The sequence below is a fragment of the Nilaparvata lugens genome, chromosome 7, assembly GCF_014356525.2.
Source record: "Nilaparvata lugens isolate BPH chromosome 7, ASM1435652v1, whole genome shotgun sequence".
NCBI classification, from domain to species: domain Eukaryota; kingdom Metazoa; phylum Arthropoda; class Insecta; order Hemiptera; family Delphacidae; genus Nilaparvata; species Nilaparvata lugens.
The window spans coordinates 51618798-51638292 of record NC_052510.1 but is presented as its reverse complement, the minus strand read 5'-3'; the positions used below and the strand labels follow the sequence as shown (position 1 = coordinate 51638292).

General features: G+C 34.4%; 1 protein-coding gene across 2 annotated transcripts in view; it reads right to left on the bottom strand.

Moving 5' to 3' along the window:
* Positions 1 to 12877, bottom strand: part of LOC111046464 (40-kDa huntingtin-associated protein) — a 53350-nt gene extending 40473 nt beyond the window's left edge. The window contains exons 1-7 of one of the 2 annotated variants that reach the window (XM_039433058.1): positions 12673 to 12871; positions 11757 to 11803; positions 8834 to 9024; positions 7820 to 8036; positions 6718 to 6817; positions 5215 to 5327; positions 2947 to 3163 (exon numbers count right to left, since the gene is read on the bottom strand). In XM_039433058.1, the coding sequence (XP_039288992.1) occupies positions 2991 to 3163; positions 5215 to 5327; positions 6718 to 6817; positions 7820 to 8036; positions 8834 to 9024; positions 11757 to 11803; positions 12673 to 12737 (906 nt within the window). In that variant the 5' untranslated portion in view covers positions 12738 to 12871 and the 3' untranslated portion in view covers positions 2947 to 2990. Of the gene's footprint in view, positions 1 to 9; positions 3164 to 5214; positions 5328 to 6717; positions 6818 to 7819; positions 8037 to 8833; positions 9025 to 11756; positions 11804 to 12672 lie in introns of those variants that run through there. The other variant, XM_022332023.2, reaches the window with a different exon arrangement.
* Positions 12878 to 19495: the final 6618 nt, after the last annotated feature.

Sequence of the window (19495 nt, the reverse complement as noted above, 5' to 3'; positions counted from 1 at the left end):
TTGCTCATATCAATAGGTTGATGTAATTTTAGTGTAAATACAATTATTTTGTATTTTCATAATTCTGTAACAGATCCAATAACTAACAACCATGATGCTGATACTTAGGATAACAATTCGAATTCTGAATTTGAGAGTAAAGTTGTTGATTATATTGATGACAAATGTTGCATGGAATTCCCTAGGTCTCAGTGTGAATAGTGACAGTAAATGTAGCAATCAGGATGATGGTGAAGACAGTAGACCTACCACCAGTAACAGCAGTTCCAAATAGTAACGAACTTGTTGATGTTGAAAACAATGCAGATAAAAACACAACTGAAAGTATGAAAAAATGTCGACTTTCCAATAAGGGCCCCTTCACACGGGTGAATTTTTCGTTGACCAATAGTTCCCAAAAAGATGGAACATGTGCTTTTTAAATGTGAGTTGTCAGACTGGCATCCGTGATAGAAAAATTCTGCCAGAAAATAGAACCTGTCCTATTTTCAGAGGAGAGCGATAGTAATAGCGCATATGGTTCTGCATACAAACGTTCACATTGGTTGATTTTAGTCACCGGAACTCATTCGTTACACTTTTCTGAGGGTCACTAGCCTTTGTTTGCCTGCTTATTGTTTCCCTATATCAAAAAACTCGAATCGTTGATTTCGAGATATTTTTTTTTAATATTATAATAATCTACTCGACTCACTGAGTCCATAGAAGCTTGATTTTTGTTTCTACGACCAAAAATATTAATATTTTTCTGTAAAGTTTACAAGTAAAGTTTCCATAGTACAAATTCATACTCATTGGTGAGTATATACAAGGTCATTATTTCATAGTTGAATTAGAAAAAATGATAACAGCTTTCTAGGATAAACATTATTGCTTTTAAATAATATCAAATTCCAATTAACTGATAATAGCTGTAGTAAGTAGCTAATAGTAAGCTAAGTAGCTAATAGTACCGGTAAAAATATTAACACTTCTGAAGTCATTATCATTCAAGCATTCATAACTCTCAACTTAACAACTAGAATTGGTGTAGGTAAGTATTTATAGATTTTATTGTAAGGCTTCTCGGAATTTCGACTTCACATAGAACAAAGAAGTTATTGAACTTCAGAAGCAAACTCTCGGATATTTCACAGATGAACTATGAAAAGATAGACAGGAGTTTCAAAATGATCGCACATACAAACAATATTGTCCACCAGGTAAAAATATATACAGGTGAACCTGTAGTTCTGCATTTAGCTTCAGTTGCTTCTGGATACTAGTGCACAAAATGCACACTTGCACCACAATACACCACACCATCATCCACAAGTGTACCACAACACAATTAATTTGGTGTTGCTTCTCTTCTGAACATTGATTAAAAAGATTTAATTATGTGAATTTCAGCCTAATTTTTATGTTATTTCATCATCTTTTTATAATTTTGTTTTATATAATTTCATGTTTATCATTTTTGAGAAATATTAAAATCTCTCATTGAGTGAATTATTACGATTTTGCCACTTTCTTTGTTCTTTCTATTTTTTTCTTTCATTGAGTGGAATTATTACGATTTTGCCACTCCATTGTTGTATTATGCTATTCTATTTGACTTGCAACAACAAACACCTGAATTCCAGAATTTTTATACCAATACTGTTAGAAGAGAACAAGTCGAAGAGAACAAATAAATAATATTTTTATGTACGGTAATGGAGAATCAAGAAAATTCTATTTGAATTCTCACGCTGTGATTATCCATCTTCAAACAAGTGGTGAGTTCTACCTTCCACCCAGCTCACAGCTGTGGAGACTTGTGAATCAATAGGCAGTTAAATGTTAGACAAAAGAATCCTTTCTCGGAATTGTATTGAATCGAAAAGTTGCTGGGTCCAAGAATTGACAGTGTGAAGACCCAAAGTGTTTTCTCCTATTTCACGGTTATTAGCAAATCATTCCGGTTCGTTACGGACGACTATTTTTCACCCCGTGTGTCTCCGCCCTAATAGTTTTGACCCTACACAGGAGAGTGAGTGATTCAGTCAGTCGAAAACTATAGCTACACAGCATGGAGATTCACAAAATTCCTAGATCAACAACTTAGATTAAATATACAAGATACTCACTTACATCTAAACTAGACAATAATAATGTACAGCAGTCTAGATCATCCAACCTTCAGAACAACCCACACCTTTTCACCCAGATTTAGATATAAAACAGATATTACAATAAACAAGATTGTAAAATATTATTTATCACTTATTCACTCATTTGTGAATGCTGACTGATATATAAATTGTATTGCATTGTGTTTAGTTAAATACACATTATATATCAAATTCTATAAAAATGAAAATATATTTTAAAGTAAAAATTTCATTTCAAGATGTTTGTATCATTTTCTATGTAATTTGATGTTCCCATGGCCGATTTAGGTCGGATAATTTAGACTGTACTATTTGTAACCAACAAGTGCTTCACTCATATGTTATAATGAACCGTTCTAAACAGCATTGAGAATATTTTTTTCTATAGTTAAGAAGTTGATATTCTGGTAATTAATAAATTATTCATATTAAATAAGACTAAGAAATTGTCAAAAACCATAACAATACACTATTGTTTATATTCTTTCAGTTTATCAGAGATTGACAATGGTGTAACAACCGAAACCGGTCTTTCTAACTATCAATAGAATCTGTAGTTTTTGACAATTTCTTAGTCTTCTTATTTAATAGTATTGAGAATATTCCTGTAATATTCACACTTACATGTATCGTTAACCTTAATAGGTTATAATATATACAATCAATAATACCTTATAGTATCAGTGATGAGAGGGCAAATTACATATTAATATTGTACATCTGAAATTCCTTCCATGGGAGACTAGCATAATCACAAACTCTGATATCCCGGTGAATAGGCATACTCCACGTGTTAGCCACATTGACGTACCTTGAGTCACTCGTACCATCATTGTGCAGATTGTTTGAGTCGCTTCAGCCGCTGGTTGTGATTGTCCTGATCAAACAGCTGAGCAGATGTTGCTGTTCGTTGTCTAGCAGGTTCCACAGCTGGCCCTCAGTTTCACAAAGTGCTTCGTGATCCTGTGCTTGACAGGCGAGTACCAGAGACTGCAGCAGCAGAAATAGCTGCTCATCCAACCATTTTACTGCAATTGGATAATTAAACTGTCACTAAATATTCACAAAAACAATATTTTACAATGAATAATAATGTCAAATATCATGACCAAGCATGGTGAAACCTGGCATTATTATTCCAACTTCTCAAAATATTACTTACTAACTTACTCCCAAGGCCTTCTATATCAAAGTTGATATTTGGCCGCGCCAACAAACTGTCACCACGCAGTTCGCTCCTCAGCTTCTTTTTCTCAAAATGTATATGTATAATATTATAAATATTCACAAAGACAATAATTTACAATGAAATAATTATTAATTAATAATTCTTTATATATTAATAATTATTCTTCATATATTAAGTGTAGTTACTTTTGAGTTCTCTATCACTCAACCTTGAAATAAGTGTATAATATTTACTTTAGGCTACTATTTATTAGCTATTTATAGGATACTTTGAGAGAAATCAAGTACTATATTATGCATATCATATGGAAAACCTATAGGCTTAAAATATGTCTTATATGAACACCTATATAATTATGGAAGTACCTTTTTTTGTTAGGGCTACTCTTAATCATCAAGACTAAAAATAAAAAATGAAAAATCTAAGTACCCTTTTTCTAATTTTTTACTCACATTTATGAGTACAAAATGTGAGTAAAATTTAAAAAAGGGTACTTGAGATTTTCCATTTTTATTCTTGAGAATTATGGAAGTACCATAAGTTTACAACCTATCTATATTAAACGTGAAAAACACCACCATGAAATAAAATGTTCAGAAGTTGTTTAGAATAATAATGCCGGTATCACCATGCTCAGTCATATTTGAACATGGTCAAGCCGGCGACTACACTTTACAAATGTGCACTAGAATTATTATCGATAGTAGCTATCGCCAGTATAGAATTCATATGTTCCAGTGCACTCGTTGTAAAGTATACCTGATATGACCATGTTCAAATGTCTTGACCAAGCTTTTTGAAACCAGGCATAAGATTAGGCTAGTGTATTCAATGAAGAAAACAATTCTAGTATTGACCCACAAATTAAAGCACTTCTTACTTCATTGAAATGTTTATACAATTATTCCGCCATAGATAGTCTTCTCTGCATAAATTCACTGTATTCATTGTGATGGAATAAATAAATTTCAATTTGATTTTATGTTGACAATACAATGATTTAAAGTCTGTATACTATGCTTTGATAAATTCTAAACTCGAATATGGTCTTGCATTGTGGAAAGGAGCATACACTGTAACCCTGAGGCCGACAGTTGTTTTACATAAATTGTCACCTGGTCATATGGGACATATATATGAATCATATATTTATCTCATATTGATCAGGATTTTAGAGTTTTATGTTGACAATACAATGATTTTTTACGATCCGTTTTGAACTATTTTCGATGACACTGCAGACTAATTTTTAAATATTAGTTATTAGAAACTAGTACTCGCATGTGGAGCGCTTAAGGTTTTTTTTAAATCCGAAAAAAATTTAATTGCTATTACGAATAAAAACTAAAGGAGCTAAACTCAACACACTAGAACAATACGAAATCTACAAACATAAAAAGCTGATTCACAAAACATCTTAAACGAGCAACTGAACTTCAAGTCCCATAAACTGTTTGACTCAATAATAAATTCAAATAAAACCGCCAACACTATCGACACCAACCGACCGCTTCCTACCTACCAATGACAACGAGATGAAGACAGCAGTGTTCAAAATAGATTTAAAAAATCCGAAAGCGCTCCACATGTGAGTACTAGCTTTTAATAACTTATATTCAAAAATTAGACTGTAGTGTCGTCGAAAAAAGTTAAAAACGGATTATTAACTTGCAGTTCGTCATGGATAGTGGAATAAATGAGGATTTTTTACAATTAAAATCGCGCTGATAATTGAATTGATACGATACAAAGATCAGTTATTTTTCAACAACAGCCTAAAAGTGACTTGCTAGATCCTTTTAGTATGTCTACGATATGAACATTGAATGAAAAACAGTAGATCCAGTGATATTTGTAGTAACCCTGAACAGAGTTTGTAAACCAACTCACCAGGGGGTTGATTCTGCCATGTATATTTCTCAAGTAAAGTCGATAACACTGGTGATAAACATGAAGGAGGTGGTCGCAACAGAAGAACCAGCAATACTCTGGTTATTTCACACCTGCAAAAAAATAATTATAATATTAAAATGTGACAATAAAGAACAAAGAGCAAAATGAAACTAAAACAGCAATCACAAACAATAATATAATACCAACTTCAAGATCTACATTTTCATTCAATTGACGAGAAACTTTGAAATAAAAGCAGTTTGTTTAAAAATATAACTGTAAATAGATAGTGCATGAAATGCATATTGTGAATGCCAATTATGTTGTTACATTTGAATAGAACTCCTCAAAAATGGGTCTAACAACTAGAAATAGTGAGCTACAGCTTCACTAAACATAAGTGTCTTTTTGGAGGTGAATTTTGAAAAATCAGTTATGGAACTGATACATTAGTTCAAAAGTCCAACTTAATAATTATATTACACGTTACTTAATTGACGTAAACCAAACATGTACTCTGCAGAGTCTAAATTTCTAGATATAAAATTTTCAGACATCAATTAATGAGAGCCCTCAAGCATTGGAATGTTTATTGTACTGAAAGTGTGATGAGTGATTAAGTAGGTTACAATGCTCAACTGAAGCCAGGAAAGACACAAAATATCGTATTGTTAGGCCCTTGAAAGGGTGAACGGTTCTGATGTTTACAATTTTCCTTTTCATCCTTTTTTGTTACAATTAAAGGTTTTTTTCAATACAAGTAAAGACTGAACTTGTTCTCTTTGCACAATCCTAACTTCCGTTCAAGAATAACATTCATCTACAATAATATAAGATGAAATAGTATCAAAATAATTCTTATCGGGGGGTTTCAAATACTCTTTATCAGTTTTTTTCAAACTAAATTGTCGGCCGGGTTGATGTAGTGGTAAGGAGCGAAAGAAACTTCGGTCTGCTAGCACCGCCTGGTTCGTGGGTTCGAATCCCGCCGATGGCATGGACTTTTCACTATCTCATCAATTCACCAACGCACTTCCCATTACCCACGCACAAGCATAAGCTCATGTGGGCATCATCCACAATAGAAAAAAAATAATAACATTTCAATACTTACAAAAAATTATGAATTTCATTCTAATTAAATAACTTGCTGTGGACAATTTTTTGCCTGTTTTGTAAATTTTTTGATAATCTAAACAAATCTAAGACCCCAACTATACGAGCGTCATAATGCATCATACATCATATTATACGAGCGTGAATTTATTGGTAGCGTCTTTAGAGTGCATGACCGCTTATGGGGCGCATCTATTACGCTAGTTTAGTTTTTTCATAAGAGACAATCTCACAAGAGGCATTCTTTGAACGAGCAGAAAAAATTCAACGCGTTTATGTCACTCGCATATAAAACTGTCATATTTCATACAGTTCAGTAGGAATATTATTGAAATATGTTCTGGTGAATGAAAAGAATTACCTTAGGTTACCATTAAGCGTTACCTTAGGAGAATGTCCGAGTACAAGCCAAAAGGAACCGAGGTTGAACTATCAACTGCAGCTGCCAAATCATTGGCTGTATTCAATGCTCCTTCATAATCACCTGGCCAAACAATATTAACAATAGTTATGCAAACTTTATAATGATAACTTATGACTTTAATTATAATGCCCGGTTTCGTCAAGCTCGATCAAAACATTTTTGTACATGGTCGAGTCAGTTACGGTTTACAACGAGTGCACTGCTACATATATGATTTCTGGAATTCTGTAAACTATGATTTTACTGGAATTATTGATAGTAACTATGGGCATGATAATCAAACGTTCCAGTGAAACACGTACCTGATTTGACCATGTAATTTGTCTCGACCGAGCTTGGTGAAACCGGACATTTATGAATAGAAATAAAAATAAAAACCTCAGTACCCTTTTTTAAAAATTATTCTATCACAACACGTTTCAACATTGATGCCATTTTCCTCATTGAAAATGGCATCAATGTTGAAAAATGTTGTGATAAATAATTTAAAAAAAGGTACTGAGATTTTTTTTATTTATATTACAAGTAGCTCTATACAGAAAAGAGACAATAAAACGGACATTTATGTTATAGATTGGTGTTCAAAGTTTGAGTTAGAAGTGATATTTTCGTGAATGAAAAGAACTTTTGAAAAATAGAATTTGTAATTTCTAATATTAATATTTAAAAATAGCCACTCGACAAATTTTACTAAAATAGTATTAATTATACTATATTGAGATCCTTGAGTCATTGGACGAAGCAGAAAGCTTTATCCCTTTCTAACTCCGCACTGCTGTCAAATCGATGTAGACTATGTATAAATATAATAGACTACTGTACCAAAATATCTAATCTCTGCAATGATAATTTATTATTAAACCATGGAAGAATAAATTATCTCGCCAAATAAAATATAGTCGATCATTACTAACAAATTTATACTAACATCGGATATACCTGGAAAACTTGAAGCATAGTTATCTACTGAAGAGAGTGGTGGAAATATGAGATTTGGCAACTCTGCCTTCCAATCATTTTCTCTGACTTTATAACGTGAACTTCACTATAGCGTCAAGTTACCTGCTTTTATTCGACAAGAAAGCAGCTGGCAGAGGGCGGGAAGCTGTTGTGGCGGACAAGAAGAGAGCAGGCTGGCCGCCTTGGCGTAGTGAGTGACCGCCTGGTGCGGATCGTGATCGAGCGCCGCCCCTGTCTCCAGGCTCAGACCGGCACTGAGCGGCACCTCCACATCAGACTGCCACAGGCGACTAGCTTCACTGAAACTGCCCAGGGCGCCCTACAAAATACAATCGACACTTTACTAAAATAATATTATTTTCTGTTGAGAAGAATGCAAGGCTATTCTGTTGATTAAAAGACTCAAGATCAACAATGGACTAATATCTGATATTAGAGTACCAACGGCATTTAGAGAACGTTCTCAAATCCTAGGGTGGCTCACTAGTGTTCAAGTCTCAGGCCCGATTGCACAAAAGCCGGTTAAATTTTAACCGTGATTAACTCCACAAGAACCAATCAGAGAAGGCTTTTTTGAAAAGACGGCATCTCTGATTTGTTCTCGTGGAATTAATCACGATTAAAACTTGACCGGCACTCATGATTATAAACTGATTTTATTTCGATATAAGCAAAGAACTTGATACTGTTATACAGATTAAGCAAGAATATATACTTATCAATAATTTCATAATGAATTTTCATAAATAAGATGAACTATTTTGTAAATTAATTATTCATTCTACATTGTTAAAAGAAGATCTGGCAACAGAGCAAAGCGAGAAAGAGATAGCGCTATCCGCTTTGTTGAGTGATAGACAAGGATATAGCAATGCCATTGCCAAAAAAACACTGCCGTTATAACGTGGACCTCACTATAGGCGTAGTTTTATTCATCTATTTATTCTTATGGCTTTTATCGGCAGAGAGATCCTTTTGGATGTTCTGCCTCGCCGTATTACCCAATGTCATTTCCTATCAACACTCAAGTTTATAGGTTATATATTGGGTTCTTCATGTTTTCTCATTAAAAATTTGCACTTTGACTTCCTGAGTTTTTATAGGCGTAGTGATTACCTCGAAACGATCAGAGACAGGTTCGATGAAGGGAGGAGAGTCGGCGATGAGAAAGTGCCTTCCCGCGGTGCGCAGAGCCCAGGCTGCATTGCTACTGTTGCCGAGTTCCTTCTCGCACCGCGCCACCGCCAACTGACACAGACCCGCGTACTGCACCACTCCCCCGCGCTCACACTCCATTCCCAGAGCACCTTCAACATACATCAAATTCCTTTACTTGCCATGAAACAGCATTACAGAACGATATTATCACACTAACATAAAATCATAAGTTACTTCGAAAACATTTTAACTGTAATGAGTGAAAATAAATACAAACGTGATGCTATAGTTACCCTGTAGAAAGCATGAACATGTATTACTAGCAGATAACCCATGCATCGCAAGGGTCTGTTCAAAGCACAAATAGATTGAATTTAGCATTAGCCTATAGTTCTTTGATGATACAGTATTAAGGACCGTTTGCACAGTCAAAGCCTAAACTGGTTTCAATCAGCTGGTGGCTTAGACTCAATATGGAACAAATTATAACAAACGAGACTTCATACGGATTTAATCCAATTTAAAATGAAATTTAGTTTAAACTGTCACTTAAATTTAGTTTGAACTGCAAACGGCCTTAAAAGTAATAACAACTGTAATAATTTACAATATAAAAAAGATTTTATCTAAAGTTAACTTTGTATCAGAAATGAAATGAATTTTTCAACTATTGAAATTATTGATGATTATAATCTCAATAATTAATTTCAAAAATGAAAACTTGCCCGTAACCATCAATTTTTAAGCGAAATTCCAAGTTCAGTAGCTCAGACATGTATTTTTTATCCCGTACATGTTTAAGCCAATATCTTCCTTTATATTTAGTATAGATACAGAAAAAAGTGAATACTGAAAGAAGAAGAATGAGAAAATAGAAGATGAAACCGTTGTATAGACTATCTATTTTATGTATGACCACTCTCAAGCAAAATATAACAAACTCGAAACTAGACGAATTGAAAACTTGAAGAACTGGAAATAGCCATCAAACCATCCTCAGTAAATTGAGAATCTGTATGCAAAATTTCAAGTTAATCAGTCCGATAGTTCAGATGTGATTATAAGTCAATCAATCGTGTATTTCCTGTATAACCGTCCCAGATGGGGGTAGAAGAGAAATATACCTATCTTAAAATTCTCAAGGGCGAGTCATGGGAACAAACTTTTGCATTTTATTCAACTTATAAGCTTTATTAACTACGAGAAATTTTGACAACAAAAATAATCTGCAACAAATTATTGCACATTCTATAACTCAAGAAAAATGCCGGTAAGATTTAGCTAACTCTGAACCTGAAAATCAACTGTTTACGAAGGTAGCGTGGACTTTACTCATTTCTCTATTACAAAAAATGCTATAGTCCATACAAAATTACTTTTTACTTGGAGGAATAAGAAAATGCGGAGCAGAGAAATGGGAAGATCAGCCAATCACAGTGATAAATAGAGTCATAGGTAGAAGCGCAGTTGCCAATTTGTCAAATACACTCAGTGCTTTCAGAGAGGGAGCTTCGTATGTGTATCGTAAGCACTTGAACACTCACTAGAAATTATAAAGAACACTGGCCAGTTTAAAACGGCAACATCGCCGCCGCAGTATTCCTACAATTCACAACTACAGGAAATTGCGCAGCAACGGAACATATAGATGACAACATATTGACAAAAAGCTCCACAAAATTCCTTGGCATACTAATAGACAGCCACCTGACATGGCAGCACCATATAGACCACCTTGCAAGAAATTATCCTCAGCAGCCTATGTGATCCGAAGAATACGACACATTCAGATGAAGGCACTGTCTTTATTGCCTATCACGTACTATTCGCATCGCACCTTCGTTATGGCATTGCGGCTTGGGGCTCAACAGCACAAACAAACCTTGAAAGAATACTGAGAATCCAGAAAAGAGCAATAAGAACGGTACTAGGAGTGGATAGGATTGAGCACTGCAGAGACCTATTCAAGAGCAGCAAAATCCTGACAATCATATCGCTCTATATTTTGGAATCAATATTGCAAACAAGGAAGACAAATCCCACACTAAGATCGGATCTTCAAAGCTACAACCTGCAAAACCAACACAACCTAAATCTACCTCAACACCGACTAAGAAAATAGAACAGATCCCCAACTTATGCAGGGTCTTTTTTCTACAACTTGCTGCCTGAAAACCTAATATCAATCACAAGAAATAGAGTTTTCGTAAAACAGCTCAGAGGATATTTGACTGACCGGCCATACTACTACATAAATGAATATGTAGATGAACACACCTACAAACACAGGAGATAATCCTTATAGATCATGACGACTCATGCAGCCACAGGACTGCTGGGAAGACGGATAAAGTAAAGCAGCCTAAGTAAAGTAAAATCTCTGCTGCGCATATCCCTCCAAGTCAAAAGTAATTTTGTATGGACTATAGAGACTCGGTCAATTTGGAAATTTCAACATGAGCTAGACAAATATCATGGCACTCACCATCGTTCAATGTATAAATCCATCACTATTAGTATTCTCACTACTCTATTGTTGACTCATTAATATTAATCTTCAACTGAAATTCACTTCCCTAATTAATAAACTATTTCAATATAATCCACGGCAAAGAATAATACATTTTAACACGTAAGTTTATTTGTAAGAATTTATATTCGTGTGACAAACAAGAAATTATATTCAATATTATGGTAGGTTTGTCATTGTATAGAAAATCTCAGGATTGTATTCTTATAGCCTAGCAAACAAAAAAAATATCTGCAATATTATGGTAATAGCCTATTTAGTGCAATAGTGTTTGAAAAATATTCATTAAAGTAAATCAAAAAATGATTAAAGTATAAAATCAAATCAACTTAAACTAGGCTATTTACTTACCAAATTGATCACTGGGTTCAGAAACATTTGGTTTTCGCAGAAATCGCCTGAAAATTTACAAATTACAGAATTTAATTACTGTAATCAGTGTTTGAACTAGTAGCAATGCTAAAAATAAAATTAAAAAATTCTACTTTGTTAAATTCTATTAGAATGATAAGGTTAGGTGTACATCAACATTTGATAGTGTTGACAATTTTTTTTATAAATGATTTGAATTTAAAGGGGTAATCAATGTACGTCGTAATATTGACTTTTTATTTTTTTCTCATTTTATTTCTATTCTATTAGAATGATAAGGTTAGGTCTACATCAACATTTGATAGTGTTGACAATTTTTTTTATAAATGATTTAAATTTAAATGGGTAAACAATGTACGTCGTAATATTGACTTTTTATTTTTTTCTCATTTTATCTCTATTTTACAACTTGTAATGTGAAATGCTCGGCTGTTTTGTCAAATTTCATTCTTTCTGAAATGTAACTTGTTTTTGACAAGTTTGTTTGCTTCAGCCCTTATTCAAGATCAACTTGACAAAGAGACAAAATTATTTGATTAGTTATTTTATTTGTATTATTCGAAAGTTAAGTAAAAATATCAAATTTGCCAATTCCAACATTGTTAGATACCTCAAATAGGCCTACTTTTGTTGTAACAGGAAAAAATATGTTGGTGCTTGTTTCTTCTTGCACCGACCACATAATTTAATATTGTCGTGTAAAAAACTTGAAGCAACTGAAAAACTGCCTATAGAATTGTCAGAATTAATTGCCAAATTTAAATAGAAACAAAATTTAAAGCAAACTAACCAGGCAAATGCAAGTATAATAATTTATTATGGTTGTGTTCTTATGTACCAGATAGTTTTGAAAGGTTAAAGAGACTTTTTTATTATTACCGTACGTTATACTTACTTTTTCAGCTTGTTTGAAATGTTTTTATATCGTACAAGAAAATCATCCATAACTATGTCTGCCATTATAAGATTTCAAAATTATACAATTTTCAATTTATACAGGTCCGGGTCCAGAAAGCCAAGACAGAACCGACAGAACCGACAGAAGGCAGAATAAACGGAAATAGCAAATAGGCCTACAGAAAAGCAAGCACGTTGGTTTGGTTTTTTGTTCTCCCATTTGCAAGTTTTGATCAATCAGCTGTTTTCTTCAGTTGTACAAAAAATGAGATAGCTTCTCTTTCGACACCTTCGTAACGGCTCTTTTAGGTGAAAATATGATTTCCTGTCAGTAAGACTGATACATTTTGAAGTTCTTGAAAGCGTACCTACTACAGAGCTGCAGGTGGTAAAGCTCAATAGCAGATTAGTTGAAATCCTATAAATTTTCAACTCTATCCTTTTCTAGCTCCTCAACGTTGCCAGATCGTTTATTCCCTATGCAAAAAATGAGCTTTATGAATATCCCAAACTACAAAAATGTATTATCAAATCAAGAAAACATATATTATATTTACGAATAATTATAGGATTATATTTTATCAGTATTCTATTGTGAGAATCATGTTATAGAGTCAGCATTCAAAGTCAGACTGATCAACTTTAGTCTGCTATCCTTATCTGTCATTAGATACAGCAAGCAACTCTATCCTTTTCTAGCTCCTCAATGTTGCCAGATCGTTTATTCCCTGTGCAAAAAAACTGAATTTTCAAAATAATATTCCAAGCTACCAAAATGTATTATATAAAATCATGAGAAAATTTATTTCATTGTTGAATAAAATATAATTTAATATTATTAACAATAATAATTATTTAACAATAATTATTAACATTGTATCAGATATACTCTAGGATGACTTGGGTGATGCTAACTACTATCTAGAATCTAGAACGTGTCAGAAATCTTGGACTTTGCAACCCTACAGTCCTATATTATTATAGATTTAGTAGTTTAGTTATAATACTATAGTATTAAGAGATTAAAGACAGCAGCACCTGATGATGAATTGCTATCCTTGTCTATCATTAGATAAAGCATATAGCTCTATCCTTTGTTTCCATGTTGAATATGAAAAACATTGGGCCGGTTTTCGAACTCTGGACTTACGGTAACGATTTTTGATAAATCGCATCGACTCGGAAAGAGACGAGAATCTAATCTGTTGTGCCGACTGAAACAATGCCTCAGCCTGTGACTTAGCCGTATCTGAGTGGTTTAGATGCTGGTTTTGTAAACCAGATACCCGGCCTGGGCAAGATATTTTTTCAGGTCATTCTCGTGTTGAGATAGAAACGTTTTACCCGTCAGTCGTTCCCAGCTGCCTGAAAAAAGTGGTCGTTAATTCATATCACAGGCTCTGAAATCAGTATCGTCCGATGAGCGATCAGGGAAAAAGTAGTCCACTGAGCGATCCATTGTTCAGAATAACAATAAGGATAGGCAGACGCTATGAATGGGAGGACTTGGGTGTCATTGATCATCAGGGACAGTGACGGAGGTAGGTCAAAAGCGTATGTGTATACTCGCAATACGGTATTATGATGTACCGTATACTCTGATAATGATTAAATCAGTACCTATCACATCCCATAGAAAGGAATCATTTGTTAAAGAATATTGTATTCAATGAGCAATATTTGCAACTGTTAAAACATTCGATTTAGGTATTATTACTGGTGATAGTAAAAACATTCTATTTGGATATTATCAATTTATCAAAATGAAAGAATCTTAGGAATTTTTTCCAATTATTTTTTTGGGGGATTCAAGTTAAGTAGCTAAAGCTTAAATTTAGATTTTGAGCTCAGTTGATGGAATCTGTTATGTGAATGAAATATGGGATCCATTTCGCTTTTATATACTAACTATAACAATCGTAGAGTGGCATAAACTTAAAATTTGTGATTGCTTGTAGATGAAGATTGCTTCAGATGTGAAGTTCATCTTGAATCTTCTTGATATCTGTGAGATACTTTATACTTATCTATTTGCAGTACTTGCTATACTCATTCACTTAAAGAAATGCAGATGATTGGTAGAACTTGTTGGAATTGTAAATTTTTCTATATAAATACTATATTATAAATAGGCTATAATGAAGATGAATTTGAACTGTCCAATCTTTGCTTAACAACTGATTCCTTTTTATTGGAGGTGGTAGGTAGTAGGTACTGATTCAATCAACATCAATATAATATCGTATTGCGAGTATACCATTTATCGCTTGTAGCCTTCCTCCGTCACAGTCCCTGATGATTAATGACACCCAAGTCCTCCCATTCATAGCGTCTGCCTATCCTGATTGTTATTCTGAGCAATGGATCGCTCAGTGTACTGCTAACCCCCAAATTCGCTCATCGGACGTAACCTCTGAAATCGATGAGGTGCGGTGACCTGAGAACTCTGACACCAGACCTGAGCCAGCCAGGCCACTCGGCATCATTATTATTACTATGTGTGGCTTGGCCCTAAGGAGCAAGACACACGAGACATTTCTTCAGACAAGTCAGGACAGCATTTATGTCTGATTCTTGATATGCCAACACAAGCATCAAATCGGGGAGCCCCCTGTCCTGTGCGTCGTACCTTACTGACTCATCTGAAAAACCCGCCTTGTTTGTCTTGGCCCTAGGAAGATATCTCATGGTATAAAGCGTTCATGTTCCAAATTTCACTGCTATGTCAAGTCAATTTTATTGTCGATTAATATTAAATAGAAACTGTCTTGGCCAGGTGAGAGTGTATATGGATGGCACAAGTATGAGATACATCAGCATCACATATAAATAATATATGAAAAAACATAACGACATGAATTTATTACCCGCGAACAATGCTCTAGAATATTTTTTGTATGGAGTTCTAAAACACCCGCCTGTATAATAATTACCTAATAGCCTAACGTAAAATATAATTTTAGTACGGTACGGTTGTAGTCTACAATAAAATAATGAAGTAAAATAGGTAAGTTATTGTATAATTTCAGCCTGTTAATTTATGCAGTTTTGAAAAAATAAAATTCTTAACACACTTCTATAAGCACAGTGAAGTATGAAAGAATAGGCTACTACTATAGAGAAGTTTTAATAACTTTCAGTGGAGTGGCAGAGAAACAATTTATTTGTCAGCAGATCGTCAATTAGTTCCCTGTTATTGTCTAAACTGACTCTCCGTTCCTCTATATACTTGTATTGACCACGGCTTCTCCAATTTAGCTGCACTTTAACTATTCCAAATCAATAGGGAAATGATTTATTCAGTGAACTGGTTCCGGTATTGTTCACATAAAGCACTGTTCGGCTTTATAAACAGAGTTCATCAATTGCAGGACAATTCAATGCTCAATTAACTATCTTGTAACCATGAAATGAACTGATTATTGAAAGTTTTCGTTAAAAATTTGTGATTCCAATTCAATTGAATTTAGTAGGTAATTTACATGTGAGAGGGTGTGTGTGAATATATTTAATGAGAATCTATTGTTTAGTAGTCTATTATTCTTTTATTTTGGTAGATATTTTGTTTTAAAGTGAAATTAATGGATAGTTGATAAATTTCTATGTATAGTAATAAAATAAAATAAAAATTAATTGGTATGACAATTACCTTATGCTTATCAACTGGCATCTCACCGCCACCTCACCGTGAACCGGGTGACGCCACCCCCCCCCCCACTACGAGGGCAAGAACAAAAATTTACCTGCTCGATGTTAGCATAATCAGGACTGGCTAGCGAGTAAGCGATTGCCGACGAGCCGAGCGAGCGTCCTCCTCGAATTTTGGGAAGTTCTGTATTGTGAGCCGTTATCCTGTACAATGCAAACAATATCATACAATGTAGAACCCAGGGGCGGTCTGGCTCAGCTGGGGGCCCTCGGCTATGGCTGATTGTGGGGCCCCCACTGACGGGTCTGGAATACCCTCCAGCAAGAGCGGGGGAGGGGGTTCCCGGGGGCCCTCCCCCCGAAAATTTTATATTAATTGATGCCTAATAACTGATTTTCACACCGTTTTGGAGTATATAATAAGTCTAAAAATGAGTGGTATTTGGTAGCTTATTTTCAAAAAATTAGTTATTTTTATGAGAAAATATACTTTCTTTAAATTGCAATTTGGAGTAACTAAGATTTAACTAGATTAGATAATAAAAAAAAATTTCAATGTAGTATTTATTAGTACAATTAAAATTATTCAAACTTGTTTGGAATTTAACATGAAAATTCTAAATATAGCCAAAAAAGGATAAAAATTAAACTCATTTCAACATAATTATCAAATTTACATTGATGTCAATGACTGTTAGATTACACAGAATGGAAAAATTACACTAAAAGTGCTTTAGACATTTCTTGGCTAGATTTGGCGAGTTCGTCAATAATATGGTCTTTGACAACATTGTCAAATAAATCCCTCTCAACGTTCATCAATGGTTGAAGCCAGATCCTGTCCAAGCGTCGCCTCAAATGCGTTTTCAGCTTAGGAAAAAACTCGCTCGCATGTAACTTGTGTGCATGGAATTGTCAATGCAAATTTGTAGGCCACATACCGGTACAAGTTAACATGCACTGCTCGCAATTTTGCCATCGTCACAATTTCAAGCTTCGTCGGGAGAAGCTTCCTCTGACTCGGAGTCTGTTGTAAGATCTGATTCTTCTAGCTCTTCTTTTGGAATGTCATCTTTATCTTTGGTGTTAGCTCCCTTTAATAACTTAACTTAAGCTTACTTATTAACTTAACTTTCAACTTATTCCTTATTATATAACTTTCTACTTTGGCCAGTTTAGGGATAGCGCAAAGTACGTCTGCAGGAAAACTGTCAAGTGTTTTCATTTCTTTAAACTTTTTCGGAGTAAGCCAGGAACAGTCTTTCAAAATATCTTGGTTCGGAACAAATCGTTCTTCAATACTGACCAAGGCACAATTCATAAGTTGAAAATATGATAATGCAGATAATGCATTGTTTGGTAATGAGATTCGGGTACACTTTTCATGGTTTATGCGCGCACAAGAGCCTTTGCTTTGGTTGCTCAGAATTGAATATCTTTTTGTTGACTTGTAGTCCAGTCAACGAAAGATTATAGAGGGAAAAGTTTGGAACACAATTCCCAACTCCACAGCTCTTTTAAGGATAGTAAGCAGACTGACATATCAAAAGTCCTCACCCCTGCCACCTGTGCTAAAGGGGTGGGGGTGGTTTGAAAGTACCATTTTTTTTTTCATTTTTCGCATATATCTCGGAAACTTTGCATCTTATGAACATTTGTATTCTAAGCAAACTTGAAGTTTACAAAATTACAAACAAGTTTTGTCCGTTACATGTTTTCCATATATTTCATAGTTTTTGAGATATCCGCTCTTGAAGGTGAGACATTTTTTGAAAAAACACTTCTGTCTCCAATTTTTTCATATTTTCGGTCAAATAATATAAAATTTTCGGGGGGAGGGCCCCCGGGAACCCCCCCCCCGCTCTTGCTGGAGTGTATTCCATACCCCCCAGACCCGTCAGTGGGGGGCCCACAATCAGCCACAGCCGAAGGCCCCCAGCTGAGCCAGACCGCCCCTGTGGTTTCCCTATAGATTTTTGTGCGATTTTTGACATCGTCAATAGTTAAATTTAGTTCCGATATGTCTTTTTTTATTTCCACAAGCCAAGGAATTGTGGCTCTGTCTGTTTTTGCATTCATGAATTTTCCAATAAGTCTTCTTATCAATCGATTCGCTGGGGTTCTAAGAATATGTCCAAAGAAAGAAATTCTCTTTTTTCGCATTGCGTCAATTATTGGTTCTCTTTCTCTATAAATCTGTTCTCTCGGAAGGAGTCTGAACTGGTTGTCAACTACATGTTTTTTTGTATATGCAGGTTCTAAGAATCCGTCTTTGAACTCTTCTTATAGTTTCTTTAATTCCATTTCCATCAATATTGAAAAGTGTTTCACTGCAATATATTGCTTGCGATCTTAGAACTTCCTTGTAGCTCTTGTTTCAGTTTTGTATGAATGGAAAGACTTTTTCTCTATAAGTGTCCCTAGTTACATGCTGTCCTTTGAAAGCTTTGAAATTCTGGTCTTCCATGAGGCCTTCTCACTAAGATTATATGTGAAAACTGTCCACAATATCAATAAAAGGATCAGTTATCATGAATTTCGTTTTTTCGTAAGAAATCTTCAGTCCGACTTTTCCTGCTATTTCTTCCAAAGATGTTATTTGTTGCCGTGCTTCTGCTACTCCATTATTTTATTTATTATATTATATTTTTTTTACTCTAATTTGTAAACTGTCATATTATGTCAAGAAAAAAACATAAAAAAAAATATATATATTATTATCATTAATAATAGCAGCTAAATACATGAGTCGGAAAAGAGTTCAATTGACAATAGTTCAGCAAATAGCCTACTGTCATTGACTATAGTCAAAACTATTGTCCTTTTCGCCTCACTGAAACTAAGGAATGTCTCCCCTAGCCCCTACACAATCATGATGACTCATAGCCACCTCTAATATCTAGCCACCTCTAACCATAGCCTCATACCATACCATAGTCATACCATACCTCATACCATAGCCACCTCTAATAGACTCTAGGTGGCTATGCTCATAGTGTTTGTCCTTGGGGGGGGGGGGTATTTTTCCACTATTTCACATAGCTGAAGGATGAGGTGATTGTTACATAATATCATTGACTAAGTAAAGAGATCTGAGAAAATAAGATAGGTGATTTAAATTTTCAATAATTATCGAGCTGAAACTCCACTTAAAATGAATTTTTAATTACGCA